Source organism: Mauremys reevesii, linkage group 26 (genome assembly GCF_016161935.1).
Source record: "Mauremys reevesii isolate NIE-2019 linkage group 26, ASM1616193v1, whole genome shotgun sequence".
NCBI lineage: Eukaryota > Metazoa > Chordata > Testudines > Geoemydidae > Mauremys > Mauremys reevesii.
Genome location: NC_052648.1, coordinates 3,473,144 through 3,500,962, shown reverse-complemented (window position 1 = coordinate 3,500,962; position 27,819 = coordinate 3,473,144). Strand labels below are relative to the sequence as shown.

At 55.3% G+C, this 27,819-nt stretch overlaps 1 protein-coding gene across 2 annotated transcripts in view; it reads right to left on the bottom strand.

Moving 5' to 3' along the window:
- The window catches only part of ARHGAP45 (Rho GTPase activating protein 45), a 44,025-nt gene that overhangs the window by 11,420 nt on the left and 4,786 nt on the right, over window positions 1-27,819 (bottom strand). For both annotated transcript variants that reach the window (XM_039515605.1, XM_039515604.1), the window contains exons 2-16: window positions 27,360-27,690; window positions 17,688-17,831; window positions 12,261-12,345; window positions 11,621-11,693; window positions 10,840-10,918; window positions 9,449-9,586; window positions 8,837-8,901; window positions 7,970-8,080; window positions 6,723-6,803; window positions 5,887-6,066; window positions 4,537-4,674; window positions 3,931-4,121; window positions 3,340-3,491; window positions 1,662-1,739; window positions 1,123-1,224 (exon numbers count right to left, since the gene is read on the bottom strand). In XM_039515605.1, coding sequence (XP_039371539.1) covers window positions 1,123-1,224; window positions 1,662-1,739; window positions 3,340-3,491; window positions 3,931-4,121; window positions 4,537-4,674; window positions 5,887-6,066; window positions 6,723-6,803; window positions 7,970-8,080; window positions 8,837-8,901; window positions 9,449-9,586; window positions 10,840-10,918; window positions 11,621-11,693; window positions 12,261-12,345; window positions 17,688-17,831; window positions 27,360-27,690 — 1,948 coding nt within the window. The remainder of the gene's footprint in view (window positions 1-1,122; window positions 1,225-1,661; window positions 1,740-3,339; window positions 3,492-3,930; window positions 4,122-4,536; window positions 4,675-5,886; window positions 6,067-6,722; window positions 6,804-7,969; window positions 8,081-8,836; window positions 8,902-9,448; window positions 9,587-10,839; window positions 10,919-11,620; window positions 11,694-12,260; window positions 12,346-17,687; window positions 17,832-27,359; window positions 27,691-27,819) is intronic.

Here is a 27,819-nt window from a genome sequence, read left to right as displayed (position 1 = left end):
TTTAATGCCCAGCAGCACAGACTGCGAGCTCATCTCCAGGGGAGGTTGGCCAGAGTCTCCAGAAGGTGATACGAAAACACACAATGCAGCGGCCATGGGAGACTTTCTGCCACCAGCCCCTTCCCCTGCCAAGCTGAATTAAATCCTCAGATAACTTGCTTGGAGCTGACATTTTTGGGGAACCTTTCTTCCTTTTCCTATTTTTGTGTGAGATAACCAGCAATAAAGATCCAAAGCCCCCAACTTGGAGGGGACAGTGGGTTAGAGAGTCTGGAAAACGTGCAGCAAGCCTGGATCAGAGACAGCCCAGATCACCGTTCTGAAAACACCATGGCAGCAAGCGCTTAGTCACCAGCTCCCAGTCACCTTGTTTCCCTATCAACTGGAAGACTCTTAGCAAATGTACAAGGAGTCCAAGTGACTTCGATTGTTACAGACAAGGAAATCCTAGCTCAGTGATTGGCTGAAAGTAGTCATGTGACAAATCAATGCGTTTCTGTTGTTTCCTTCCAAGGTCGACAGTATTGACAGGTCTAGTATTAAATTAACCAATCAGATTGCATATGCAAATCTCAGTGACCGGACTGGCTCAGTAGTTAGTAATATTTGATTGCCCCCTTCCCCCCATGGAACTCTTGAAGTCACCTTCAGAACGTTAAAGTGCTAAGAAATCCATGGCCGTGGTGGAGAGATTTCCACTTATTGGGGACATGGTACGATTCAGCTCTTAATCTCGTCTTTTGGGCAATATCAAGATTTACAGTTTCTCGTGGAACAGTGTCAGCCCCAATCTGCTGTCAGACTAATGTCACTCCATGGACTCCAATTATTCCACAATTACTCCAGTGTAACCTGGCCCCTCATCTTTGCCTCGGTCCATAGCATTCAGACTATGGCAGTACCGACATCTGAACCAATTAATTCCCAGGTAACTTTGCTGAATTCATACCCCAGGGATGAATTTGGCCCATTGCCTTATGTTGGTGACCTCAAAGCAAACACCATCTTAATCTTGTCCTCGGTCAATCTTTTTTGCCAAGGGAAGTCACTATCTTCTTAATGTTGTCAAGGTGCCTGGGTACTGAGCCGCAGGCATGGTGGAACCCCGCCCCCATCACGTACTCTGTTCAAACGAGGCCGCGTTCTCATCCTTCTCATCCAGCTCTTCGTTAGAGGACATGGTGCCGTTGGAAGACATCCGCTGGAACTTCTGGCTAAATGTACCTACCGAAACACAACCCACAATACAGAGCACAATTAGTGGCGAAACAGTTTCTCTTATGAATGTGTGTGTGGCCCACAACCAAGTCCTGTGCCTACTAGGGTAGGATGGCTTTAGAGTAGCTGTGAATTTTCCCCAGAGCTAGCACTCCCAGTCTGTCCCCTACAGTGTCTCCTGCTGGGAGGAAGTGATGTAGTGGTGACATTCCAGTTCTCCAGTCATTCTACTGAGCCACCTGCCATCAGAAGCTGGGACCAGAGTAGTAATCTGCAATCGATAGACTTATTTTAAACTAGAAAAATTAAGACACAAATCCCATGTTAGCTCTCATGCTCTGCTCCCAGCCTGGCCCCATTACGAGATGTAGACTGGAGTAGCACAGGAGAAAGAAGCAGCCAGCCCTGCATTGTACTGCTTCCCACGGGCCAGGATACTCTACCTGAGGTTGAATCCAGCCGGCCCTCTGTTTCAATGATGGACGTTGGCCAAGACTTATGGACCTGGTGTCCCCTCCCACCTGCAGAAAGAACCACTTGACACGTTAGCTGCTGCTGGCTGGGTCCCTGAGAGCAACACAGTTTAATCTAGAACAGCCTCGACACTGGTGGGCCCTCAGGCTGCAGGAAACCCAATGGCCCGTGCTACGTTCCTTGCTTGCAGGCGAGTTAAGACCAGGGGTGAGTGCTGCAGAGGGCAAGAGGGCAGTCTCAGTGCCTGAGTGCAGGGAGAGGGGAACCTGCAGTGGACCCACTTCCAAGCAATGGGAGTTAGAAGCAGCAGCAGCATGGATGGACTCGGAGGAGGCTCATCTTGGTGGGAAATTAGAGAATGATTGTAAGGCTTGGTGGGCCCAGTTCTGTATGGTGCTGAGCCCCTTCATCTTCCATCAGCATTATGGCAATTGAGAGCTCTCAGACCTAGCAGGATTGGGCCTGTGAGGGGGTTAACAAACCCCACACCGGAGAGCAAGGGGTTAAGGCGTTGCTCTGGGCCCAGGCGGCCCCAAGCAGCCACGCCACCAGCGCAAGGCAGGGCTTCAGAAGGGGAGAAGAGCAGCTCTGAAGAGGGCAGGCAATGGAGGGGGGCAGATGGCAGCTCTGAGAGTCGAAGTGTTGTCCCAGGGGCACCTTGCTGGAGGCCTCATTACACCGACCAGAGGAGAGCCTGCGACAGAAAGCAGTGACTGGGGGTGCAGGGCAGAGACTCTGACTCCTGGTGCAGTCAGCGGGGGCTGGGGTAGGAAGTGGTCAAGTGTAGCCTCCCACCGTTGGGCCCTGGACTGGAGATCGGTGGAGAGGATGGGCCCGGGCGCTCCCACCCGTCTCTAGCAGACAGCATCGCCCAGACACCTACTGGAGCGACCCTGATTATTCAAAGGCCCAGCCCCTGCTCCCCCCCAGGACAGGAGGGGAGAGCCGGAAACCACCGCCTGACTACTAGGCAGCACTCTGGGGCAGTGGCGCACTGTTTACAGGGCCCTATAATAGAAAGGGGAGGGGAGATTATACTGGGGAGGGAACTGAAGGACAGCAAAGGTCTCTGTGTTAAACGCCCTCAATGGCTTTGATCTCCCCGGCCTGAGAAGAAGCTGTAGCTGCCATTGTATTTAGTATCCCAGAGGACTTAGCCGAGTATGCTGGCAAAGATACGAGCACAAGAGCTCTGGGTGCTTCAGGGCACCAGCTTGTGAGTGGCTGGGTAAGGAAGAACAACTGCCACCTAATAGTATTGAAACGATCATGTGGATCCAGGGCCTTTTCTCTTATGCATCCGGCCTGGGCTGCAGGCTAAGGGACTAGATGTTTGGCAGGGGCAGATGGAGACGCTAGAGTCGATGGCCCAGGGATCTGTTTGGGAGGGGTAGCTGGAGGGATACCAGGCTGGATGGACCATGGGTCTGCTTGGTAAATGATGTTCACTTTGGATCCCTGATTCCATTCCTCTGCCCCCCACACGGAGGGGCTCCCGCAGAGGAATTGTTCTCTGCAGACGGAAGAACTCACTCTGTCTGAGACCATATTGCTAGAGAATAAAGTGTGGGGGCGGGGAGGGGAGCTGTTGATTAGAGGACACGGTGTCTGACCTGCACCCCCAGGCTCTGCTCTCCAGGAGCTCACCTCTCCGTTCCACGGTCATGGTCCCACTTGGCTGCTCCCTCGCCGCTGCCCCTCCTTCCGAGACACCTCCGTCCTTGGAGGACGCAGCCCCATCGGTACTACTGAAGTCATTGGCATTAAAGCTGCCTTTCCGTGGCCGGGTGAAGGGGGACCTGATGGACAGAAGGAAGGTGAAAGGGATCATTCGAATGGGTGGAAAGGAAGGGGATGTTCAGCAACGACCCACATGCCACTGCAGTCACCCGCTCTGGGACCGCACCTCCCTGTATCCTATGGCTCTGTCAGCACCTTCCTTGCCAGCCAGCCCGCACCGCACCTTTGGTGGGGGGGTGGGACACACCAGCAGGTGACGCTGGTGGGGAGGGGAGCAGGGAACCTCTCAAATCCTCCCATTCTAGCCTGTCCCAGCAGCAGATGCTGAAGGAGGCAGGGCAGGCATGCTAGCTACGGGGGGGGACTCCCAGATTTTCCCAGGATGCACTGTAAGGCATGATGCAGGAGCACTGGCTTTGAGAGTAGCTCAGAGCCCCTCTCCAAGAGGAAGGGTTATAGGCAGCAGAGATGATTATTTTGAAAGGGGGCCCCCCCTACCAGGCATTCTGCGACACGTAGGGTTCAAAGTCGTACTGGGTCTCGGGTTCGTCTCCCCGCTGCAGCTGCTTGACGTGGGAAGCGTACTGCTGCCCGGGGTCGTACAGCTTGCTGCTCTCGCACAGGGTCTGGAAGTGGACGGGCTGGGGAGCCGTCTGGATGTGCATGATCTGGTAGAAGGAGATTGTGGCCTGAAAGAGAGAGAGAGACTCTGAGAGGGGTGCGGGGGGTATGTGTGACTGTACACGTGGTGTGTTCAGAAGCAGCCCTTTGAGACCCTGCACGCTAGTGCCAGAGAGTCAGAGCTCCGTGTAAGACATGCAGCCGGGACCCTGGGACGCCGTGTTAGACAGAGCTCCCTGGGTTACATCTAGCTATAAGTCCTGGCAGAGGTATTGGAAAGAACTTTCTCTCAGGTCTACTCCCTCTCACCCTCTCCTCTACCCTCATCAGAGATAGGAGCAGCCAGCCCACGTGGGAGTGTAGGTGCTTTTGGCGTAACACAGCAAGATCTGGGCTTCTCACAGCAATGTGTGCAGAAGAGGCTGGGTACGGTCCTACCCGTCTCCCACAGGCGGCTGCCTCAAGCCAGCGAGCCCTACTCACCGATTTCATGACCTGGTCGCTCTGCTTGATCACCTCATGGATCTGCCGTAGGACGTTCACCTTGGTGTCCTCCAGCTCCTGCTTCTGTGTGTTGGCGTCAGCGATGCAGGTCCGGTACGTGGCCATCGACTCCTCTGCCTGAAAGCACCCGAGAAAGTGTGAGGTGCTAACTGCTCAGCGGCGGGAGGGCAGGGAAGGAAGACAAACCCTCCAGGCACGGACACAACCTCCTTTGCCCCTTGGGTGGCATTTACCCCACGGTCCCTTCAGCCCAGGCAGTTCTGATGAGCATTTACTACCCTGGAGAATGAAGTCCTCGAGTCACATACCAGGTACAGCAGCCAGGACAATGCTGGGGCAAGTTCCCCGTGCACTCCTGCACTCATCCTTGGCTTCTGTGCTGGGACAGCTGCCGACAAGACTAGCTGGGGAAGTTCTTTCAGTGCAGGCACTTGTCTGCTAGGATTCATGGGTTCCAAAGCCAGACCATTGTGATCGTCTAGGCTGATTTCCTGTGTAACGCCAAGTCATAGCTTCCCCCCGCCCAAGATAATCCCTTGAGCAGATGTTTTAGAAAAACATCCAGTCTTGATTTAAAAATTCTCAGTGATGGAGAATCCACCACGACCCTCAATAAGTTGTTCCAATGCGTAATTATCCTCATTGTTAAAAAAATCACCCCTTATTTGCAGTCTGAATGTGTCAAGCTTCAACTTCCAGCCATTGGATGATGTTATTCCTTTCTCCGCTAGATTGAAGAGCCCCGTACCAAATATTTGTTCCCCATGAAGGTATGTATCGACTGTAACCAAATCACCCCTCAACCTTCTCTTTGTTAAAATAAATAGATTGAGCTTCTGGAGTCTGTCAGTCAATCTCACAACTCTTCTCTGAACCCTCTCCAGTTTATCAACATCCTTCTGGAATTGTGGACACCAGACCTGGATACAGCATCTGTGTCAAGTCCCACCAAACTCATTTAAGTGGCTGTCAGGGGCAACGAATTCCCAACACAATTGGAGCCAGTGAACACCGCGGTACAAAAGGAAGGTGATAGCAGATTGGTTCAGTGGCACTGCTGTTCAGCCTGGTGAGAGACCCAGGTGGCCCTGGGCTGGAGCAGAGGGTTGGGATCTACCAGAGGCCCTGGTTAGTGAGTGATTCAGCATCAGTCCCTCTGGCCAGGTATGGAGCGGTAGCACTGGTAGGCTGGGATGTGCTTCTGGCTGAAAGGATGGTTTGGGGATGTACATTGTTTGGGACACAAAAGCTGCGATGGTGTGGGGTGGGCTCCCTGCCCACTCAGCATCCCACACAGTGATGTTCTCCTAGCATCTCCCTGACCCTCACCTTATTCCTGGCCTCCTCCTCCAGCCGCCGCTTCTTGTCCAGGGTCTTGGTGGTGGTGCTGCTGCTGGTGCTCTGCTGTTCCTCTTCAGCCTTCACTGTCACGTACTTGGCCTTCTCGTGCTCCTCACAGCGCTGCATGTACATCTGCTTGGCCTTCCGCAGGTTGGTCTCAGCCTCTTGCTGCCAGACAAAAAATTGGGACCTTGATCCAAGGTGACTGGTCTAGGGAAAAGTCTGTCTGTCCGAGGAGAATGTTATCCTCCCCCTCCCTGGCCCCGGGGTTCTCTCCTCACTGGCCTGAAGGATTCTCCACTGCAGGATTACGGTATGAAGCTGAGTACTAACCCATTCTGCCCATGTATGGCTAGGAATGAGCATGGAGGGGAGGAAACAGAGCCTGTAAGCTCTTTGGGGCAGAAGCTGTCTGTTATGTACAGCTCCGAGCACGGTAGGGATCAGATCTAGAACTAGGACTCCATGGCACTCCTGCAGTATAAATAATAAGGAAACAGTTCTGGGCTCTTATAGTGAAACTGACATGGGGGTTGGAAGAGCAAAGCTCCTTTCAAGGCAGGAGCTGCTTTCCTGCCCGCTGGGAGCACGGGGACAGTGCACGTTTCTCGGGGCATTTCCCGCACTGCTCATCCATCAGGCTCACTGAAGAGGCCATCGTAGATCAGTCCAACATGTGCTTGTTTCTAATGCCAGCCCGAAGAGGGGCAGAGAATCTGACCATATGATTGACGAGATGTGTGTATGGGGGGGGCGGGGGCTGTCACAGTCAGGATACGATCATGGGGCAGCCCCATGGCACGCTGCAGCTCTTCGTTACCTACCAGCTTCCTCTGGGCCCGGTGCCACTGCTCCTTAATCTCCTTCCTCCGCTTTTCATGTTCCAGGCGTCTCATTCCCAGTGGCTGGAATGTGGGGACAGAAGGGGCGAAGTCAGGGGCAGCACAGCTCAGCCTTTATGCCCTGTGGTGCTCTCTGTGCCGATGTGCTCTGCCCTGCTCGGGTGCTCCAAATGCACCAGTTTCCGTTACAGTGGATTGTAGTGTTCATAAACCCAAGGGCTTGCCAGCACCAGCCAGCGCCAGCCAGAGCACGGGCAGCTCTGCCCGGTGGGACTTGACACATGCCTGGCCTGCCCTGCCTACCCACTGTCCCTGTTCTGGGATTCCAGTAAGCCAAACCTGCAGAGCGGAGCCACTGGGCTTGGGCATCAAGAGATGTGGGTTCTCTTCCTGGCTCAGCCCCTGGCTGCTTGTGTGATCTTAAGGAGTCACGTGCCTCAGTTTCCCTGTCTGTAAAGTGGGGATGCCAAGACATACTTTCCTTTGTAAGGGGCTTTGCAATCTACAAATGAGAAGTACGATTTAAGAGTTATCACTGATCAGGCTGAACTAAGGGCAGTTCTGTGTTGTGGACAAACCCCTAGAAATTAGGTGGATGCTGTCACATTCATTTTCATTTTCGGCTGACATAAGCAAACTGAGCTCTCTGGCAGTGAAAGGACCATGCGTTACCCTACTGTCCTGGGCACGCAGACCGGACCTAGCAGCTTTCTGCTAGTGACCAGCACGTGTAACTTTGTCCATGCCGGACTCTGAGAGGCCTAAGCTGAACTGGAGAATGGCAAAAGTGAATTGTTTGGTTTTGCTGAGCTTAGGGATGGTTGTGAGACCCTTTATCCAAACACCCCACAGCCCAGGAGTTTGGATACATGATTCTGATTCTGGCACATCTCCAGTTTGGAGCAGTAACAGGGGGGACGCTGGTAAATATCAAACCCAACCCCTGCCTTAGTTGAGTGAAGAGCTGTGCCTGAAAGAGAAACCCTATGGTATAAAGACAGTGACAGGACACACTTCTACCGCTGCAAAGTCTCTAGTGTGAAGGGGTTATTCTCAGGTGCCATTTCCGGTAGGAGAGGGCACTTCCTGTTTCAAAGCCGAGAACTCAGAGGCACCAGGTGTTCGCTGCAGATCAAGCAGCAAACAGGGAAAGCAAAGGCAGGGGATCTCTCCAGCCATTTGCACCAAGGCATCCCGTGCAGCTGTGTGGGGGTGGGCAGCTCTCCTACCTGCAGGAAGGTGTGGTTCTGCAAGGTGGCAGCCGTTTGCAGGACTGCGGCGCCGTACTCCATATCCTGCTCCAGAGCCAGCGAGTAGATCGACAGGAACGGCATGTGCGGCTGGAAAATTACAACATCCCCCAGAGAATCACTGCCACGGCGAGAAACCAGGCTGAGCACATGACAGAGAAATGGTCATAGCCGTGGGGCAGGGGGTGGAGGAGGGTGAGAGGCCCAGACTGTGTGCTGCCAGCAAAGGCCCCTAACTAGCTTTTACATAGTGATGCATCATGTACTGTTAGCACGGTGCAAAGGGGAAGAAGGGGAAATGTCAGAGGTTCTGCTGAGCTTGACGTGCGTAACCTCATTCCCAGCAGCTCTCAAACCAGAGTGCCTGTAAAACCCTGCGATATGACTTTATACCATAACCGCTTCCTCCTGGGATTCCTTCTAGCCTGGCTCGCACATAGCTCGCCCTCACCCAAACAGGTCGTATTGTTATGGGACTCGGAGCCTGGGTTCAAGTTAAAGTGAATGGTCGTTACTTGGACCTGGGGTGGGGGAATCGGGCCCCTGGATTTTACACGAGGGAGCAGGGAGCCTCAAAAATGAACCATGACACCTAGAAGTTTAGGAGTGAGATTTTCAGAAGTGCTTAGCACTGGCCTTTGAATTCAATTCTCCACGCTGGGCAGTGCAGCTTGCTTCCGAAAAATGACACCCTAGAATTGCATAGCTAAACCTTTGAGGCTCTGGAACTGCAGTGTTTCTCTCATGAGGAGGGAGGTTTCCCGTGCTTGTTTCTGGTGTAAGTAAGGCCAGACACATGCTGGAACCAGGCACAAGGGGTGTGCTTACATGGGAGCTCTGACCTACCTCCTGAGTGATCGTTTGCTTACAGCTGTTCACCATCTTCTGCAGCCCTTTGGCAAATTCCATCTCTGCAAGGGAAAGGAAGGAAGTGGACTTAGAAGGCCTTGCCCTGCTGATTTTGTGTTTCATTGGGGGGTATCAGTCATTTCAGCGCTGAATATAAATTAAAGAATGCCAGTTCTGCAGATAGCGTAGGTCCTATACAAACACACACACACACACACACCCCTTCGCCTTTTTCTATCAAGGTAGTAATTCTTCACATGCACATAGATTTACTTCCTCCATAGATCTGAAAGTGCTTTACATAGGAAGCCAGGTAACATTTGATAGCGGGCCAAACGGAGGCAAAGAGACTTGCCCAAGATCATTCAGGGTCAGTGGCAAAGTCTGGAATGGAATTCAAGTCCAGATTCCCAGGCTTGTGCTTGGTCCATTCGGCCATAAATGACTCTCGCGCTCCCCAACCCATTTCTGGATCAAGGGGTCCCTTCAACCTCCAGCCCATAATAAATACTACGAGAATGTGAGCTGGGAATGGCACTGTGGCCCATTACGATGCCGCCTTCAGCATCTCGGGAAGCAGACCCTGCCCTCCGTCCTCTCGCCACTCACCCAGAGTGGTCCTCTTCTCCAGGTAGTAGAAAAGGTCCTTCATGTATTTGGAGATGTTTTTGGCATACTGGAGGGCAGCTTCCACTCCGCCCTCACACCGCTGGAGCATGATATCCACCTCTTCTGCAGACGGACGGACTGTGACGGGGACACGGAGAAAGATGGGAGAGAAGGAGGAGATACAGAATGAGCCAGGCACTTAAGCTACCGCCAAGCACTCTCATCCACTGACTTACCCACCCAAATTGTCTTGGGGTTTCCAGGAGTCCTGCAGGGATCAAAGAGGCAGAGCTCCACCATGGGCTGGAACCAAGGAGCAGAACTGACCTCCTGAGCTGCTGCAGGCTTCCTCCGCGTCCCCCTCCCCCACAGCAGCAGACACAGACTTCTTGAGCTTTCCTTTAAAGCCCTTCATGACCCTGCCCCACCCTACTAATCCGCTCTCGTGTCTCATGATGCCTGTTGCCTGCCAACGACGCCAGCTTCCGTTGCCTGTTTGTCTGCTTCTTCCACTTGCCAAAGCCGTCCCGTGAAGCGCTCTCCCCAAACGAGCCTGTCAAGCCATTCGCTGGCTCTCCTTCGAACCCCTTTCCAAAGCCGTGCCAGGATCGAACTTCCAGCTGATCATGGCTAGGCAGGGGCGTAGTAAGGGTGACCGATATGTTTCTAGCATTCATGGGCAAGTTGGCGTGATCCCTGCAAATTGCACACGTAGTCAGCCGATGGAAACGTGGGTTCTTGGTACTTCTGCCCTTTTCCGCCCTGCTCCACTCCCTCTGTCACACCGGCTTGTGTGGTCTGGTCTGGTCTGTAAGCTCTTCGGGGCAGGGACTCTCTCTTATAACATGTTCACGCAGCGCCTCACGGAATGGTTGGGGCCATTGGGTGTATTGCAGCAGTAGTGAAGATGAGGAGGATCCCTTGTCTCTCGTCTCGGAGGAGACGTTGGCTGGAAGGACACTGCATCCGCTGGATGGTTTGCAGGAGCTCTGCCTGCCTGAACTTGCCCACCGCCTGCTGGCTCCGAGACTCAGAGAAATGCCACGAGCTGCACATTTCACGGCAGTGTTTGTTACCAGCCCCTTTGTGCCCTCGGCTCCCTGCTGGGCATGGAGAATGCAGATTTAACCGCTTTGGTGCTGCCTAAGGTGCCAGGTCCAGGGGGCAAGAATACACCTGCAGTGAAGCCTCGTGTACTTGTCACTTGCGCCCTGCGATCCTGTGGGACGCTGGCATTCAGCACCATTGCAAGCCAGGGAGTTGCACTTGCACATTTCTCCCGGAACCTCAATAATGGAGAGGGAACGCCACGTCCTCTGAGCCACTCTGCTCGTCCTGCTGCCCAGACTTCCCTGCCCCCAGCAGGATTTATTCTGCACCCAGCCACTCACCTGAATCAAAGCTTTCCATGCCGGCTGGCATGCCGTCTCCGCCCTGCCCGGCGATCCCTCCGTACAGGTTCTCCATAGACTGTTCGGGTGGGGAGGCAAAAGAGCTCGTTAGAGAGTGAGAAGTAGGTACAACGGGTGAAGCCGGGAGCAGGCTGCCAGGGTTTTTTTCCCAGAAGCCAGGAGATGGATATAGAAACCTGGGGCTGCTGGCTGTTCTCTATGTTCACTGAGGCCCAGAATAAGGAGCAAACTCTTTTGATCTGCCAAGTGCAGCCCTGGGGTCCTACATGAAGGCCCTCTGGGGACATGGGAGTATCTGTGGTTAAGTGACCTGCTCAAGGTCATACAGCAAATCAGCGGCAGAGACAAGAATAGACACCAAGAGCCCTGATTCTCAGTCTTCCACTCTTTGGTCTACAAGATCATCCTGCAACCTAGCTGAAGTCCTTCTCAGGGGCCTGTCACCTCTCTAGCTAAGCACCATGTGCGCTTTTGATCTCTCCTTGTCCGCATGAATGGCAGTAGGAACAGGACCAAGCAGACAAGGCCTGTGTGATGTTCCCCGCACAGTTCTGTCAGTGCCTGCTAGGCTAAGCTGGGGTAGCCAGGCCTCTGGCTTAGTTGCCTCTACTTGTTCTTGAGCAGAGACTGTGTGTGGCTGGTTCTCTGGGTGCCGAGCAGGGCCTGGTCCGGGTTTCTGAACGGCGGTGTACCAGAAGTAAAAGCAAACCCCAGCGATATCCCCCCTCCGGTCCACTTAGGAGCAGCTGGTGTCACTCACCTGATTCTGGTCACTGGGAGGTATCGAGAGGAGGGTGCTGCTGTCCACTTCTCCCATGAGGAATTCAGACACGCTGAAAGAAGGGGCAGGAGGACATGGATGGTCAGTATGGTTAGAGTTATGAACTGGAGAGTAGCACATAGGACCTTCCATACCACTTCCGAGTGCAGGTCTCTGGAGTCTGCCAGGGGCCAGGCTCTAAGACCTGATCCAGCTCAGTGGGAGTCTTCCTATTGCTGTCAGTGGGGATTGGATCAGCCCCCAAATGATTTAGCTGCTACAGTGTAGATGAAGGTGAAGCAATGTCAGGAGGAGACCAGGGGTATCTTAATATCCCTGCCAGGTGGTTGTCTGAACCAGACCTCCTGGTGTCAGTAGCAATGTGGATGTAACTGATAGAAGGAACCCAGGACATCCAGCCAGGGGCCGCCCAGGAACTTGTGACCCTGCAGGGAGTGGGGGATGGGTTGCACACCCAAAACTTGGTCTTTCACCATTGCCGGCGGAAAGCTGCCCCTTGTTAAGGTGCGAGTGTGCAAAGTGACAGGGCGGGGCAGCATGTTCTCTCTGGGTTGGGGACAGTCGAGGTGGCAGGGGAGTGGCAAGTCCTCCAGACCGCCGCCAGCTGAGGTTCGCTTACGTGCTACTGAAGGAGACTGCGATGGTCTCCAGAGCCTTCTCGAACTCCCGCTTGTCCGTCTCATTGTTGGACTCATAGTGGAAACCTGGAAACGAAAGAGAAGCAAAAGCCCTTTTGTGACTGACACCCACTTGCCAGTGGTGGTCCCAGACCTGCTCCGACGCAGAGAGAGGGGTGAGTCTTGCAGCCCATCCAGGAAGTCTCTGCTCTCAGGCTCAGCTGCCCCTCTTAGACAGTTCTCATGTACCTCTGCCCTTGCTAACTAGGGTGCATCTACACTGCAAAAAACCTCGCAGCAGCAAGCAGTGGACTCAGGCTGCTGCTACGGGGCTAAAAATACCAGTGTAGACATCCCCACTGGGGCTGGAGCCCGGGCTGAGACCTTCCCCCCTCTCTAGGTTTCAGAGCCCGAGCAAAAGCCCAAGCAGGAATGTCTACACTGCTATCTTTGGTCCCATAGCACAAGCCCCGTGAGTCCGAGACAGTTGACCCAGGCTGTGAGACTGGCTGCTGCAGGTTTTTTTGCAGTGCAGACGTACCCTAGGTGCCACCAACAAAACAGTCTTGGCTCGATGAACCCAGCTGCTCTATGCTAATTGCCACTGCACATTTAGCAGGGCAGCTTTTGAAAGAGACCTAGAGACCCTGGGGGCAGAGCCCGGCAATACATATAATCATATTTGTTGGAGGTGGAAAAGGCCTGCCTAGGTTTCATCTGGTCCAGCGCCCTGGAGAGCGTTAGGTCTGGATTGTTCCCATGGAATATTCCCCAGGGCTTTGTCCAGGCCAGTTTTACATTTCCCCAGTGACGGGGCTTTTAGCACTTCCCTTGGGAGGTTGTTCCCCGTTCAGCGTGCTGGGTCTGTATTTCCCCTAAGGTCAGTTGCATCCCATCACTCCCAGCTACCCCTAGGCCACCATAAGAGATAAGATGAATCTGTGTTACTGCTGTGCCTTTCCTGCCCTCCGGCTTCAGAGCCTTCTGCTTTGAGATGGAAAACTCTGATCAAAGAACCCCTCTAATCGCAGACTGAGAGAGCAGCTTGTACTGCTGCAGAGCTGCCAGCTGGAGGGGTCACCCCGGCAGAGTGAGCCATCACCCCAAGCTCTGAATCCTCCAGATCCCAAAGAAAAGGAGAATTTTATTCCCATCTAGTTCAAGTCCAGGGATTCTGAATAGGTCAGATGCAGAATCATTCTGGGTCTGCTCCTGCATGAATCTAGCGTAGAATCGCTAGAGGTTTTAGCATTAAATAGTAAAAAGAGAATGGGCCCAATACTGTATTCCCTGCACCCTGGGCTCGGTTCTCCATTGCCCTAGCCCGGTGCAGTCATTTTCACCAGTGCAAAGTAGGTGTGAAATGTTCATTCTGATTAGGTTGTGTATTACACCCACGTGCCACTTGTGCAAATGCTGGCACAAGGTGCTGGGCGATGCAAAATTAAAGCCTCTCCCAGAGTAAAAGACCAGAATCTGGCTCACAACCTTGTCGCTCATCAAAATCAACTTGCTGCATGGCTCAGAGGAGCCGCCCATTTTTAAACATGCCTCACATCAGCGCTTGCCACAACTGCTGAGCCACAGAGCCTGGCCCATGCCGAGGCCCTGACAGGCGATCACTGAGCAAGCCGATCGGCAGATCTAGTTCCACCCTGCTATGGAGGAACTTCCTGTCCCTTGTGGTTACCGTTCGGTGTCCAGGAAATGAGGGCAGTGACGCAAAATGTTGTGCTCTGTGTGCGGTTAAGCCCGCCGGCCCTTCCCCCACCGCTGTTGTAACACTGCTCTCGGAAGGCTTTGCACTGGCACACTTGGCAGAATCACATCTCAGAACCATGCGGTGCTGCCAGGGACTCGGGGAGATAGTGGCCGATGATGATTAGGGTTTAAGATTTTTATTGCAGTAACAGCTAACGGCCCACTCACGAATCTGAGCTCCATTGTGCTCGGCACTCCACGCCTTGTAATTAACAGACTGCCCCTGCCTCAAAGTCCTAGCAAGCTAAGGCAGGGGCGGGCAAACTTTTTGGCCTGAGGGCCACATTGGGGATTCCGAAACAGGATCGAGGGCTGGGTAGGGAAGGCTGTGCCTCCCCAAACAGCCTGGCCCCCGCCCCCTCCCACTTCCCACCCCCTGACTGCCCCCTCAGAACCCCCACCCATCCAACCCCCTGCTCCTTGTCCCCTGACCTCCCCTCTTGGGACCTCCTGCCCCTAACCGCCACCCCGGGACCCCACCCCCTATCCAACCCCCCCATTCCCCGTCCCCTGAATGCCCCCCCCCCAAACCTCCACCCCATCTTCCCCCTTACCATGCCACTCAGAGCAGCATGTCTGGCAGCCACACCGCTCGGCCAGAGCCAGCCCCACCACCGCGCTGCCCGTCAGGACCTCGCAGCCCTGCCGCCCAGAGCGCTGGTGGCATGGCGAGCTGAGGCTGTTGGGGAGGGACTGGGGACTAGCCTCCCTAGCCGGGAGCTCAAGGGCCGGGCAGGATGGTCCCGCAGGCCGGCCATAGTTTGCCCATCTCTGATCTAAGGCCTGGATCCAAAGACTCTCACTGACCTCTGTGAGCTTTGGATCAGCCCTAAGTACCGCTCATGTCAGCTGAACAGACGTTTTCTCTCCTACTTGCTGGAAAATAGGCCGGCTTGTGCATATGTGTTTCAGCCTGGCCCCCAGTTTTGCAGACACAAGTTTGCACCGTCAGTGAGAAGCGAGTACTGATGGTCAGTGTTTAGAAATCTTCCTGGATCACAGCCACAGTTGTGTAGAGACGCCCCCAAATACCAGCCCTTTGCCCCAGCAATTAGCAGAGGGGGCACAATAGTGCCCACGAATCTGCAGGCCATTTTGGAAAATCAGGCCCATCAAACAACATTGACAAGACTAACAGCACAGCTGGGACCTGCTTTCTCGGGGCCCCACTCCTCGGATTCCCAGGTGTGCATTTCCACCCTAGTCAATTGCACGTTTTTCTAAATGCCTCTGAAGAAGGAATTGACTGTTCTCCTATCACCTGGGCTCAGATCAACATGCCAGATCAGTTTAAGAGCCGATTCATTCATTGCCCTAGCTGCGTGAACAGTACATGTCAGATTTGGAAAGGCACAAACGGGAGCTCGGCACCGAACCCCCAGCGACGTTCCAGGGCGCTTCAGGCTGCAATCTGTGCCTTGGCTCATCTCTTTGAATAGGCAGGGGCCTGAGTCTGATCTCGCTTCTTATTATTTCCATTGCTGTAGCGCCTCGGAGCCTGAGTCACAGACCAGGACCCAATTGTGCTGGTTGCTGTACAAGCGCAGAACGAAGAACTGGCCCAGAGAACTTACACGCCCACCGGCTTTACGTGAGGAGCTTCATTCAGTTCAACAGCGCGGCTCTTGATCACACTAGTGTAAGTGAGAGGACAGTCAGGCCTGTGCAGGGCTCTATGCGTGCCCAGTGCTTAGTATTGATCAGGGCGGGGTCTGTACGAAATCCCCGGATCCAGACGTCCCCAGTCTCTGGGGAAGTTCATACGCAGAGCCCAGCGTTGTACCCTGGGCTCATTGTGGGAGTCTGACTCTCCACTGCCTGGCGATGTCATTTACACTGGAGTGAGGGAAGAGGCCAGTGTGTGAGAGCGGAGAATTCTGACCTGGTGGCGTTTCACACCCGCTTCACCTAGGTGTAAATGACGACACAAGGCGCAGGGCAGTGGGGAATCGGGTCCTATGGCTGACGCCCTCTTCTAGGCCTCACCGGTGTAAATCAGGAGTGAGCGCGTAAGAACGGCCACACTGGGTCAGCCCAAAGGTCCAGCTAGCCCAGTGTCCTGACAGTGGCCAGTGCCGGGTGCCCCAGAGGGAATGAACAGAACAGGGAATCATCCAGTGATCCAGCCCCTGTCGCTCTTTAATCAGTGGGATGACACCGATGGGAAAGTGGTGGAAGGGAGAGGAGACTCAGAGCCCGTCTCCTGCCTTTGCAGGGGGATTGACTTATATCAGTCAAGGCGGGGGAGCCTGGAGTGGCTTTCCGACAGACAAGGACTCACCCCAAATATCGCACCCCTCTCCCAGCCCTGAAGTGGAACTGAGAGGTCCGGAAAACACATCCCGGCCTGACTCCTGAGCACCTCTTGCCATGTGATGTCCAAGGGGGAAATAGGAGTGAAAGGGCCAAACCTCCCATTGGAGTCAAGGTGCAAGTTCCGACTGATTTCAGCAGGGCCTGAGTTTGGCCCTAGGTCCCTGGCACCCCCACTGATGAATGTTACAAGACTCTCTACCCAAGTCAGTTTCTTAGAGCCCTGTGGTGCTGGCAGGGTGAGGCCGAGGGTGTTAGCAGGGCCGGGGCTGGTTTTACAGCTCAGAAAACAGCCCCGGGTTGTTTGTTGGAAGGTTTCCCACTGGCATCATGCACTTGGGCTCGTCTGACGCCCCGTCTAGAGAAAGGGCAGTTCCTTTGTAAAAGCTTCGGTGTGAATGGGCTCTCCCAGCCGTGACCCAGCACCCTCAGGCCGGGCTCTCTCTAATCCCAGGAAATTAAATGCTCCATCTTGGCTAATCCACCCTGCACCTCCTGCGGCTCGGAGACAGCTGGCTCCCGCCTGGTGCAGTGCGACGTGTCAGACGAAGGGCCAGACTTGTCTCAGGGGTAATTCCACTGACTTCCCTGGAGCCACATGCTGAATTTGGCCCAGTGAACGCTTCACGCTAGTAACCCACAGAGGCTTTTGTGTCCATCCATGAGGGTTTGCGCCAGTGGGCGTGAAGAGAATTAGGACGTGAACAAGCGAGGGGAGCGTGGGCTGAATATCCCAGCAATGTTCCCGGGCGGGAAGGGAGGGGAGGACAACCAGACTGCGGGATCCTCTCCCCTGTGGGAGTTTGATCACTGGAGTCATTTTAAAGTGGACTGGCTTGAGCCCTGGAGAACAGACTGGCAGAAATACCCTCGTGCCAGGGGCTGGTGACTGAAGACCTGTCTCCACCCCCCTGGACAGCAGCCACACCAGCTTCCTGGACACTGTTCCCTACCAGTGTGCCTGCCCCCCTCCCCCTGCCCCAAATCCCCCTGGATGCAGTCTCCATAGCCCGTTCAGCCCTTGGCCTCTGTCTGCCGCATGTGCGAGCAAGGGGTAGGCTGGCGCTGGTTGTGACTGTGGTTTGGATGCAAAGGACGTCTCCAAACCAAGGACTGAGGCCCTCGCCTCTGATTCCATGCAGCCCTGACCCCAACCCCAAAGAGCCTTTCCTTAGGGTCAGCTTCCACCTGCCTCCAGCCCAGGCTGGACCTGAACAGGGTCAACACCCATGAGTCCATACCAGCTGCTGGGCCTGGCTGGGGCAAGTCGGGAGGGAGGCAGTGAAGGGTGAGCAGAATCGCGGAGCCCTTGAGGTGGCAGCTGCTCTGTGCTCATGACCCAGCTGTGCACTGACCTTTGACCCTGGATATTAGGGTTCCTGCGGCTGTCAGGGTCTCCAAGGTGTTGAGCAGTGGGTACTTGTTGATGACCTGCCGGAGGATGCGCAGGGCTTCCCCCAGGCACTCGTGGGCTAGCGGCCGTTGAGACTCCAAGGGATCTGCAACAGAGAGGGGTCAAAGCAGGCGTTACAGCCCTGATCCTGTGAAGTCAACGTTGTGCCGGCGAAGGGCGCTCGGAGGGCAGGAGCACCGGGTAATAGCAAGGGGAGCTCCCACACACAGGCCGTTCCCCGGCCCCTGCGCCTCCGCCTGACCTGCAGCATCCGCTGCTATTCCAGTGCTGCTCCCCCTGACTCTGCCATGGACCTCAATCCTAGCCCGGCTATTCCAGTCCTGCTCCCCCTGACTCTGCCATGGACCTCAATCCTAGCCCGGCTATTCCAGTGCTGCTCCCCATGACTCCGCCATGGACCTCAGTCCTAGCCCGGCTATTCCAGTGCTGCTCCCCCCGACTCTGCCATGGACCTCAGTCCTAGCCCGGCTATTCCAGTGCTGCTCCCCCTGACTCCGCCGTGCACCTCAATCCTAGCCCGGCTATTCCAGTGCTGCTCCCCCTGACTCTGCCGTGCACCTCAATCCTAGCCCGGCTATTCCAGTCCTGCTCCCCCTGACTCTGCCGTGCACCTCAGTCCTAGCCCGGCTATTCCAGTGCTGCTCCCCCTGACTCCGCCATGCACCTCAATCCTAGCCCTGCTATTCCAGTGCTGCTCCCCCTGACTCCGCCATGCACCTCAATCCTAGCCCTGCTATTCCAGTCCTGCTCCCCCTGACTCTGCCATGGACCTCAATCCTAGCCCGGCTATTCCAGTGCTGCTCCCCATGACTGTGCCGTGCACCTCAATCCTAGCCCGGCTATTCCAGTCCTGCTCCCCCTGACTCTGCCATGGACCTCAATCCTAGCCCTGCTATTCCAGTGCTGCTTCCCCTGACTCTGCCATGGACCTCAATCCTAGCCTGGCTATTCCAGTCCTGCTCCCCCTGACTCTGCCATGCACCTCAATCCTAGCCCGGCTATTCCAGTGCTGCTCCCCCTGACTCCGCCATGCACCTCAATCCTAGCCCGGCTATTCCAGTCCTGCTCCCCCTGACTCTGCCATGGACCTCAATCCTAGCCCGGCTATTCCAGTGCTGCTCCCCCTGACTCTGCCGTGCACCTCAATCCTAGCCCGGCTATTCCAGTGCTGCTCCCCCACCTGTACGAACACCCCGGAACCCGACCGGCAGCCCCTGCACCCATTGTCGCAGTGTGGAGTTACTTCTAAGCAGACATTTCCAGTTGTGCAATGGTTTTATGAGAGCAAGAGAGGCTGAAACCTACCGAACTCATGTCACTGATGAGCCACCCCATCTGAACTGAAGTCTAACACGTTCCACCCAGCTCATCTTGATCAGTCTGCTCAGGGTGGTGGGAGGGCAGGGGGAACACCCCCTTTCCTGGCTGATTAATCCCATGGGACCTTTGGAAGGAGCCAGCTGTACTCTGTGCTCGAGGGCCTGGTGCCTGCTGGGGCTCTGGGGTGCTCTGTGTCACATCACGGCCTCCAATCTCTCTACTGGTGGCTTCCCCACCAGTGTCTCCAGCCTGCCCAGAGTATTCCTGCCCAGGAAGCCCCTGCTGGGGCCTCTGGCCTGCCCGTATCTTCTCCCAGCCTCCTCCCTCTCTTGGACTGCTCAGCACCTGTCAGTCACCCCAAGACAGGAATCAGCACAGGCTCCTGTTCCAGGAGGGGGTTCCACTGTGCTGATGGGACGGTACCAATATCCCCCCCTTAGGGAAGGCTGCCTAGACTCTCCCAGCCAACGCATCTCACTCCCTGTTGGAACAGGCACATTCATGCTCAACTAGGGTGACCATATATCCCGAAGGCTGGGGCTGGCGTCACTGCTCACCTGAGCCCTGCCTCCCCCCCCCCCCCCCGCATGGGGCTGGCATCACTGCTCGCCCTGCCGCAGGCTCCTTTGCACCCCACATTTTTGACAAAAGTAGCCATTTGTCCCGTTTGCTCTTGCCAAATGCCCACTGTTGCCCAAAAAGGATGGCTGGGACAGGGCTAAAAAAAGGGGACTGTCCCGGCCAAGACAGGACAGAAGATCCCTCTGCTCAACAGACAGATGGCGCTTCCAGGTGGCGTCCTTCTCTAGCGGCCAGCAGCAGCTACCGTGGGTGCGCGGGATTGTGAGTCTCCCTCGTTACATACCAACCCATCATTGTCTCCCTAGGCAATTTATTCCGGTGGTTACGCACTGGAATAAATTGCCCAGGGAGGTTGTGGAATATCCTTCATTGGGGATTTTTAAGAGCAGGTTGGACAAAGACCTGCCAGGGATGGTCTAGATCACGGATCGGCAACCTCTGGTAAGCACCCTGGCGGGCCGGGCCGGTTTGTTTACCAGCCACGTCCACAGGCTCGGCCGATCATGGCTCCCACTGGCCGTGGTTCGTCGCTCCAGGCCAATGGGGGCTGCAGGAAGCGGCGGCCAGTAAGTCCCTCGTCCCACGCCACTTCCCACCGCCCCCATTGGCCTGGAGCGACGAACCGCGGCCAGTGGGAGCCACGATCGGCCGAACCTGCGGGCGTGGAAGGTAAACAAACCAGCCCGGCCCGCCAGGGTGCTTACCCTGGCGAGTCGCATGCCAAAGGTTGCCAATCCCTGGTCTAGATAATACTTAGTCCTGCTGTGAGTGCAGGGGACTGGACAAGATACCTCTCGAGGTCCCTTCCAGGTCTATGACTCTATGATTCTATTCAAAGCCCCCGTCCCAGCCAACTGATCTCCAAGCCCATTAAAACCCACCCCTTCAGCTTCCTGTTTCTGCCTCAGTTTGATCACGCATCTTCCCTCCTCCCTGAGAACTGTCCTTCCCAAGGCAGGCCCTACCCACTCCAGCCCTGGCTGGGTTTAAAGGCCTGAGGCCAGAGCAGCATCCTAAGGAAGAGGAAAGACAATACGGCAGGATCAAGGAGATTTCAGGGAGTGCCCTGCTTGTTAAATGAGTCTTGTCTGTCTGGTAACGCTCAGCGGCTGGCTGTCTTGGGGAGAATGTGTGTGTCGGGGTGAATTTTAGTTTGGGTGCTGGGATGAGATGAATAAAGAGCCTTCAGAATAGCACTGGGAACTCCACGAGGGACGAACCCTCTAGCTTCTCGCACAGTGAGCCTGTGGGTTAGTGGTTGGCGCCTGGAAATCGGGCAGAGCTCAGCTATTAGGGTGATGGGGGGCATACAAGAAATCAGCATAGCCCTGCTGACGTCAATGAAGCTGCACCGATTTGCACCAGCTGAGGATCTGGCCCCTGAATTCCAGCACTGACTCTCGGAGTAACCTTGAGCAAGTCACTTAACTGCTCCGTGCCTCAGTTTCCCCATCTGAAAAACCGGGAACAATACTAACTTTTGGACAATGCTGTAAGACCTGTGGATGGAAAGCATGAGAGGCGCATACAGCATTGTTCTTCGCACTGACTCCCTCGCCAGGCTGGTTCAGCCTCACACTGCACTAGCGCTAAATGCCTGGTGGCAGCATTGTGGCCTAGTGGATCGACCACTGGACTGGGGCACAGGGGACCTGGGTTCTAGTCCCAGCTGAGCCACTGACTGACTGTGGGCAGGTCACATCCCCTCCCTCTGCCTCAGTTTCAAATAGGTTCAAGATACTGACTTGCTTTGGGACCTATAGATGAAAAGTGCTATAGAGGAGCATATACGGACTAACTGCATTGCTAGCTAGTAGCAGCCTCTCTACCAGCCCCACAGGGGAAACGAAAGGCAGAGTGATGAGAAGAAATTGAGCCAAGGGAAAGTTCAGGTGACTGTCACAAAAATAGACTCCAAAGAGGTGGATCTGCCCCTATGGGGAAGTGTGGGGAACCCTCCATTGCTTGGGTTGCTCTGAACCACCCCAGCCCAGGAGAATGGACCAGAGGGAACAAGACTGCAGTAGTAGGTGGAGATGGAGAAAGTCTTGACTGTCTCCATCAGTCATTCGCAGTATCCCAAGGCACAGATTCCTGCCAGGAGGGAGGGTCTGGCTGACACAACCCATGTCTGTGGATCTGACCCTGCACAGTCATTCACACCTGTGCAAAGCGGACATTAAATGCTCCTAGTCTGGCATTGAAAGCATTGGCCACCCACTTTGCCATGATGTGTTTACACCCCAGGTGCATGACAACGGAGAATCAGGCCCTGGGAGTTTATTTCAGGCTGTGGTGTGACAGGAGGGAGATGGGAGGCGTTTGACCCCAGTGATTTTTCCTCGGTGGCGGTTTCCCTTGAAAGCAGTTTGAGAATTTCCTCCTCATTTCCTTTCCTTTCATTCCCTGCCCGGATGTGAACTCCCTGCCACGCAGCCCGGAGGGACCCAGTGGGTTCTTGTTGCCTCCTCCCTGCTCAGCCAAATTTCCATTATTGCTATAATTTAGGATGATTGCTGGGTGGATTTTCTCAGCCACCATCGGAGATGCAGCAAATAAGCGGGCTGCTCTCCCTACGCACACCCCAGCTCACTCTTTGAGTGAGCACGGGAACTGGCTCCAGGGTCCTTGGGAAGTTTGTTTACTGGCAGGAAAGGAAGTTGGATATTGGGAGCTTCCCCAGGAAACCAGCCCCTTCTGCGACTCTCCAGATAAAGCCGCCCACCAGCATCCCTTGTTTCTGCCCCATCAGCCCTGTGTGTGATCACAGACTGAGACGGTGCAGTAGAATTCTGCCCCGGGGTGCCAGAAGCTATCAGCATGGCCAGGGGAAAACATATACACATTGCTTTTCCTTCAGATGCCAAGCACAGAGGTGTAGAGCGAGTGACAGGCTCTCTTCCCAGCTCCGACGGGAATGTGAGCTGATCTAGTGGTTAGAGCAGAAATCCTGCGTTCCATTCACTGCTGTGGAATGTAGTTTGATTAGAGCAGCGGGGGCTGGGAGTCAGGATTCCTGGGTTCCTTCCCCAGTTCTGCAACTGCAAGACTTTGAGCAAGTCATTGTCCCGTCTCTGTGCCTCAGTTTCCCCATCTGTAACACGGGATGATTCATGCTTTTCTACCTTACATGGGTGCTGGGAGCATTCACTAATGTTCATACAGTGCTCTAAGATCCCTGGACGAAGTGATATGTGAGCAGTATTGTTCCTGTTATCAGCCTGCTCGCTGCACTGAGATTTTGCTCTGCTACATCAGTGTAAACCCAAAGGAATGCCACTGACCTCACTCTGGTTTCTACAGGTGCAACTGAGAGCAGAATTTGTCCCCGGCGAGAACATGGGCCTACGCGGGGCACTCTAAGCTGCGTTGCCACGGGCGTGGGATGGCTGCATTGCCCCAGAGTGAACGGCACTGCTAGGAGGTAGGGAAGCAGCCCTCAAACAAGGGAGGAAAGGAAGGGGTGTGAGGTCTAGAGTGGCTGATCCCTTTAATCCAATCCTGGATGCTAGGAGGTGGGGTGAGCTCAGCACTGCCATGCCCAGAGACTAAGCCCAGCGTCTGTGACTCTGGGACTGGAGGGTGAAGCCTTCTTTGGAGAGAAATCCACAAGAGCAGGGAGGGGAGAGAGGGAGCCTGCTGTGACTGGGCAAACCCTGCATCCCAGCCCCCTATGTCAGCGTCAGGGTGGAAGGGATTTCCTATGCATTCTCTGCCGCCTCTTACGTTTCCAGGCTGTATCCGGAATGGAAGGCAGAGAGGCCATGTGGGGCTGGGGGCAGGGACAGGACTGGGATCTGTGTCACAGCTGAGCAGGGATGGACGAAGAGACGTAATGGAAAGCTGGACCCACCAAAATGGTGCAATCGCCTACAACCATTGCTGCATCCCTTCATGCACACACAGTTCCTGTCTCAACAGCTTCAGTCTTCCTCCAGAACCCACACGGTGTCCCCCTGAGCCCGGTCTTTCTCCCTTCCTTCCCCACCTCATGTGGCTTTAGAGCTGGTTGAAAATCTCCTCCCAGAATATGTTCCCGCTTTGTTGAAATCAAACTTTTTGGCGGGAACGCGTCAATTTCCACTCAATTTCATTGCCCGGGGTGGGGGAATCAAAACGAAGCATTTTGACATTTTCGTTTTGAAACGGTTTTTCCATCGAGGAGTCTATTTTAGATGATTAAAAAAAATTAGAAGTCCAAATCCAACCAAAACAGCTCGATTGACCCAAAACAATTGGGGGGGGGGTTGGCGGAAATTTTGAAATGACATTCTGCTTCAGAACAATTTCCCCTCCCCCCAAATGTTGGCATTTCTTGCAGAATGGAAATCCCAGTTTTTGACTAACTCTGCAAAAGCTACTTAACCTTCGCCTCCCATCCCCTCTCCCCCCGCCCGATAGCCTAACAGGTCACATTCACAGCTGGTATAAACTGGTGCCGCTCCATGGAGTTTGGCCCATGGATTTTTTTTCTCCCACTGACCCAATGCAGAACCAGGCTCCCACGCTAACCACCATGCCAGGGTCCCAGTGCCCTAAGCAACCTTATTCGGCTGCGACCAGGACCGCGCAGGGCTGGCCGAGCAGGGGATGCAAGGTGAGCCACACTCCAAGGTGGACTTTCATCTGGATGCGGGGTCTAAACTCAAACCTCAGTGCGAGAGACCTGGGCCCAAGGTTCCTCCCCACCCATTTCGGAATGGAGTCGTGGGTCACTGCGCCCCTTCCCGCCCCACGTTCCACACTGGGGCCTCGCGCTGGTGTTTTCCACTGGAACAGGGACCGCGTCAACATGTTTGCATGGCTGGCAGCGAAAAAACAAGTCATCATGTGACCCCCAGCTGGGCCCCACCCTAGCCAGGGGTGCGGGAAATATACAGTTTCCTTTGTCTCCTACAGAGAGAGAAGCCTCTTAAAGGGACAGGGCAGAGACTGCAGGGCCACTTCCCGCCCCCAGCCTGGCTTCCTGGTAAAGAAAAGAGCCGCTTTCAGTGGCCTTTGGGAACCCAGGTTCGTTCCCAGGGGCGCCTGGGGCTCGGGGAGAGGCGAGGAATGTGCCCAATGCCACTCCAAGGGCTTTATCTCGGTGCCACCAGCCATCGCTGGCGCTGCAGTAAACAGGAAAGGCAGGCAGATGAAAATAGCTTGCAGGCAGGAAGTCGTGTTATCCTGTCCCAGATCCCCCTCCCCTGCTCAGCCTCTTACCCCTCTTCCTCGCCTCGCGTGGCAGCTGCCACTGCTCTGCTCCAGGGCCACGAGGAAAGGCTGGATCAAAGCAGTTGCATGGCCACCATGGGGAGGTCGAGCCCAGTTCCTGAGCGAAGCCCCCCCAGGGCGCTGCAGGCACTGGCTTTCCGCTCTCCCACCCTGGGTGACCACCGCCTCCCAGCATGCTGCTGTCCGATCCCTATGGAATCACCCCCATGCTCGGCCTTTTTCTCCTGTGACGCCACCCCTCTCTCTCCCCTATAGCCATGCATCTTTGGAGGCAGGTGTCCAATCAGTGCCACGGACTGGCCAGTGCGGGGGAGGGGGAGCACTTTCGCCACCCTTCCCTTCCCCTTCCTTTGCCCATCACCACTCTTAGCTGCAGGTGCTGCCTGACCCTGCCTGCTGCTTCTCTAGCCTGTTTGCTCTCTGCTCCCTCCCCCCTTCTCCTCTTCACAGCTGCCCCAGACACTGCTCCGCCTCCCCCACTCTGTTGGGGCCAGCGTGCATGTGTCCCCTCCACCCCAGAGGTGGCTGCATTCCACTGAGGAGTGACACGGTCTCTGGAGATTAGATGAGCACAGTTGCTAGCAGAACCAGTGCAGCTGGCTAGGGAGAGCAGCTGAGGGGCATTCCCAGGAGATTAAAAATCACACATCCCGGGGCCCCTGGCTGTGCTGCACTGCTGGGACACAGTTCCTCCAGCCCAATCCCCCCTGTGGAGCTTGGCTCACATGACACGCCTGAGCACAGGTAGGGATGAGACTCCACTGATTTCAGTGGGGCTGGGCTGATTGACAGCAGCTGAGAAGCTGGGAGTTCTCTGTGTGGGATGAGTCCAGGATACCTTCCCAGTTAGCACTATGGAGTTGGGGTTCATTGAGCCAAACATGAACCCCAGGAGGTGGGTCAGTGTCACCCCCATTTTGCTGCAAGTGCTTCTGATTCTCCTCGCCCCAGCTTTCCGGCCGGGTCGTTCCACTCCGTTCAGTGGAATTGCTCCTGGTTTATGCTGACGTCTGTGAGAGGAGAATCAGGCCCGGGTGGGGTTGTTTCACCTTCCCACCAGTGTGAGGGAGCGGAGAACTCTGCTCTGGGAACATCTTATGGCCCCTTTGCACAGGGCTACATGATGACACAAGGTGCAGCAGGGATCAGAGAAGAGCTAGAAATCAGAACTCGGCAGCTGCTGGCTCCCAGCCTGCCTTGCTAGTCCAGCACCTCTCTCGGCACAGGGTGGAGAGCAGTATTTTGTCCCTAGCTCGGTGTGATCAGTTTCTAACTTTTGTCAAGTGCTTTGGGATCTCCCAAGTCTGGAACAGGGATAATATTAAGTAGCACCCGGATAACCCTTTCCATTTCCAAAGTCTCTTACGGCCGTTAAGCCTCACAACACGCATGGGAAGTAGGTAAGGGAGTAAATATTACTGAGGAAACTGAGTCCCAGAGCAGGAGAGTGGCGTGTTCGGGGGCTCAGTGTCAGAGCCAGGACTAGAATGCCAGAGCTCCTGCTTCCCAGTGCCATGCACAGACTCGACAGCACTGGCATGCCTGCGTGGGATTGCCCAGGTTTGAGGGGGAGAGGCAGTGTCGGCAGGCAGGCTGCCTGGCACCAAGGAGGCGAGATCTCATCAGGATTATTTCTTTGACATTATCCCCTGTGAGCACAGGGACTCACAGAGGGTTTGATGCCCAGGCACTGCAAACAGCCCATCTTCTCCCACCCTGCAGAATCTTCTTCCTCAATCCCCAGCACTCAGGAGGGTGAATCGAGCTCAGGCGTCTGGGAGGGAGGGGTCGGGCATTTCCAGCGCGTCAACCACAGGCAGCTGTGACCCATGGGGGTGATTCATAGCTGTGTGACTGGCGCAGGGAGCAGCAGAGCACAAGACCAGTGCTGACGTTGGATCCAGGAGGCCAGAGCATGGCATGGATCAGCCCCAATGCATGCACCAGGCCACCAAACCCATGGGCCTGTTTCTATGGGATGGGTAAGTGCTGGCTGCAGGGGTCTTGTTGCCAAAGACAAATCAGCCAGTGTCCCCTCTGCCAGCCCCCCGTGCAAACAGGGTGAGGCCCTGCTTTTCAAAGCCGCCTCTGATTTTGAGGGGGACATTCTCAGTCCTGGGCCTTATTGTCCGAGGGGCTTAGTGCCAAGTGAGGTCCCTGGGTGCGGCCAGTGCCCAGCACCTCTGGGAAATCTGTCCCAGGGTGGCTCAAATCAAGCATCCCAAAATGGGAACATCCAGAAATCAGAGGCCGTGGCTGAAAATCCACAGCTCCAGGCTATTTCTCTGCCTTAGGCTGCCTCCTGTTGGCCTGCCTGCAGCAGGGGGGGCATTGCAGGACACAAGGGTCCCTTTCAGAGCCAGGGAGCTTCCCGGGGCCTTCCGTTCTATCCCCCCTTACCCTGCCCCATTCTTTACCAGACACGATGGAAACCCCTGTTCAGGCCTTTACGTTCCGCAGGCCCCTCTGGGAGCAGGTGGTCGTGGGCACTTACCGTCTCTGAGGACCACGTCTCTCAGCTTCTCCAAACCCTCGGCAAACCGGGCCACGTCGGCCAGGAGCTGCGAGATGTCCTCCACGTCAATGAAAGTCCCCTCCCCGCTCTCGATGGGGCTGTAAGAGGCGGGGGTCTTCTGTCCCTTGGCGATGCCCCGTGGGCCCGCCGGGGACAGAGGGAAGCCAGCAGCGCTGGCATGCCGGCTCAGGCTGGTGGGGCGCTTCAGTGTCCCCACTGTGCTGGGGCTACTGCTGAGCTTGGCACTGGACATGGACAGGTCCACCAGGCTGGAATTCGACGCTTCCAGGCAATCCTTCCGTGGCAGCTCCTGATGGGACAAGGACATGCGTGAGGGTGTAACGGGCCAGGGGGAAGGTGCTTCCAACCCTCCCAGAGCCAGTGGGGAGGAACCAGTCCCACAGGCGTTACCAAGGCGGTCCTCACACTTATGAACCTT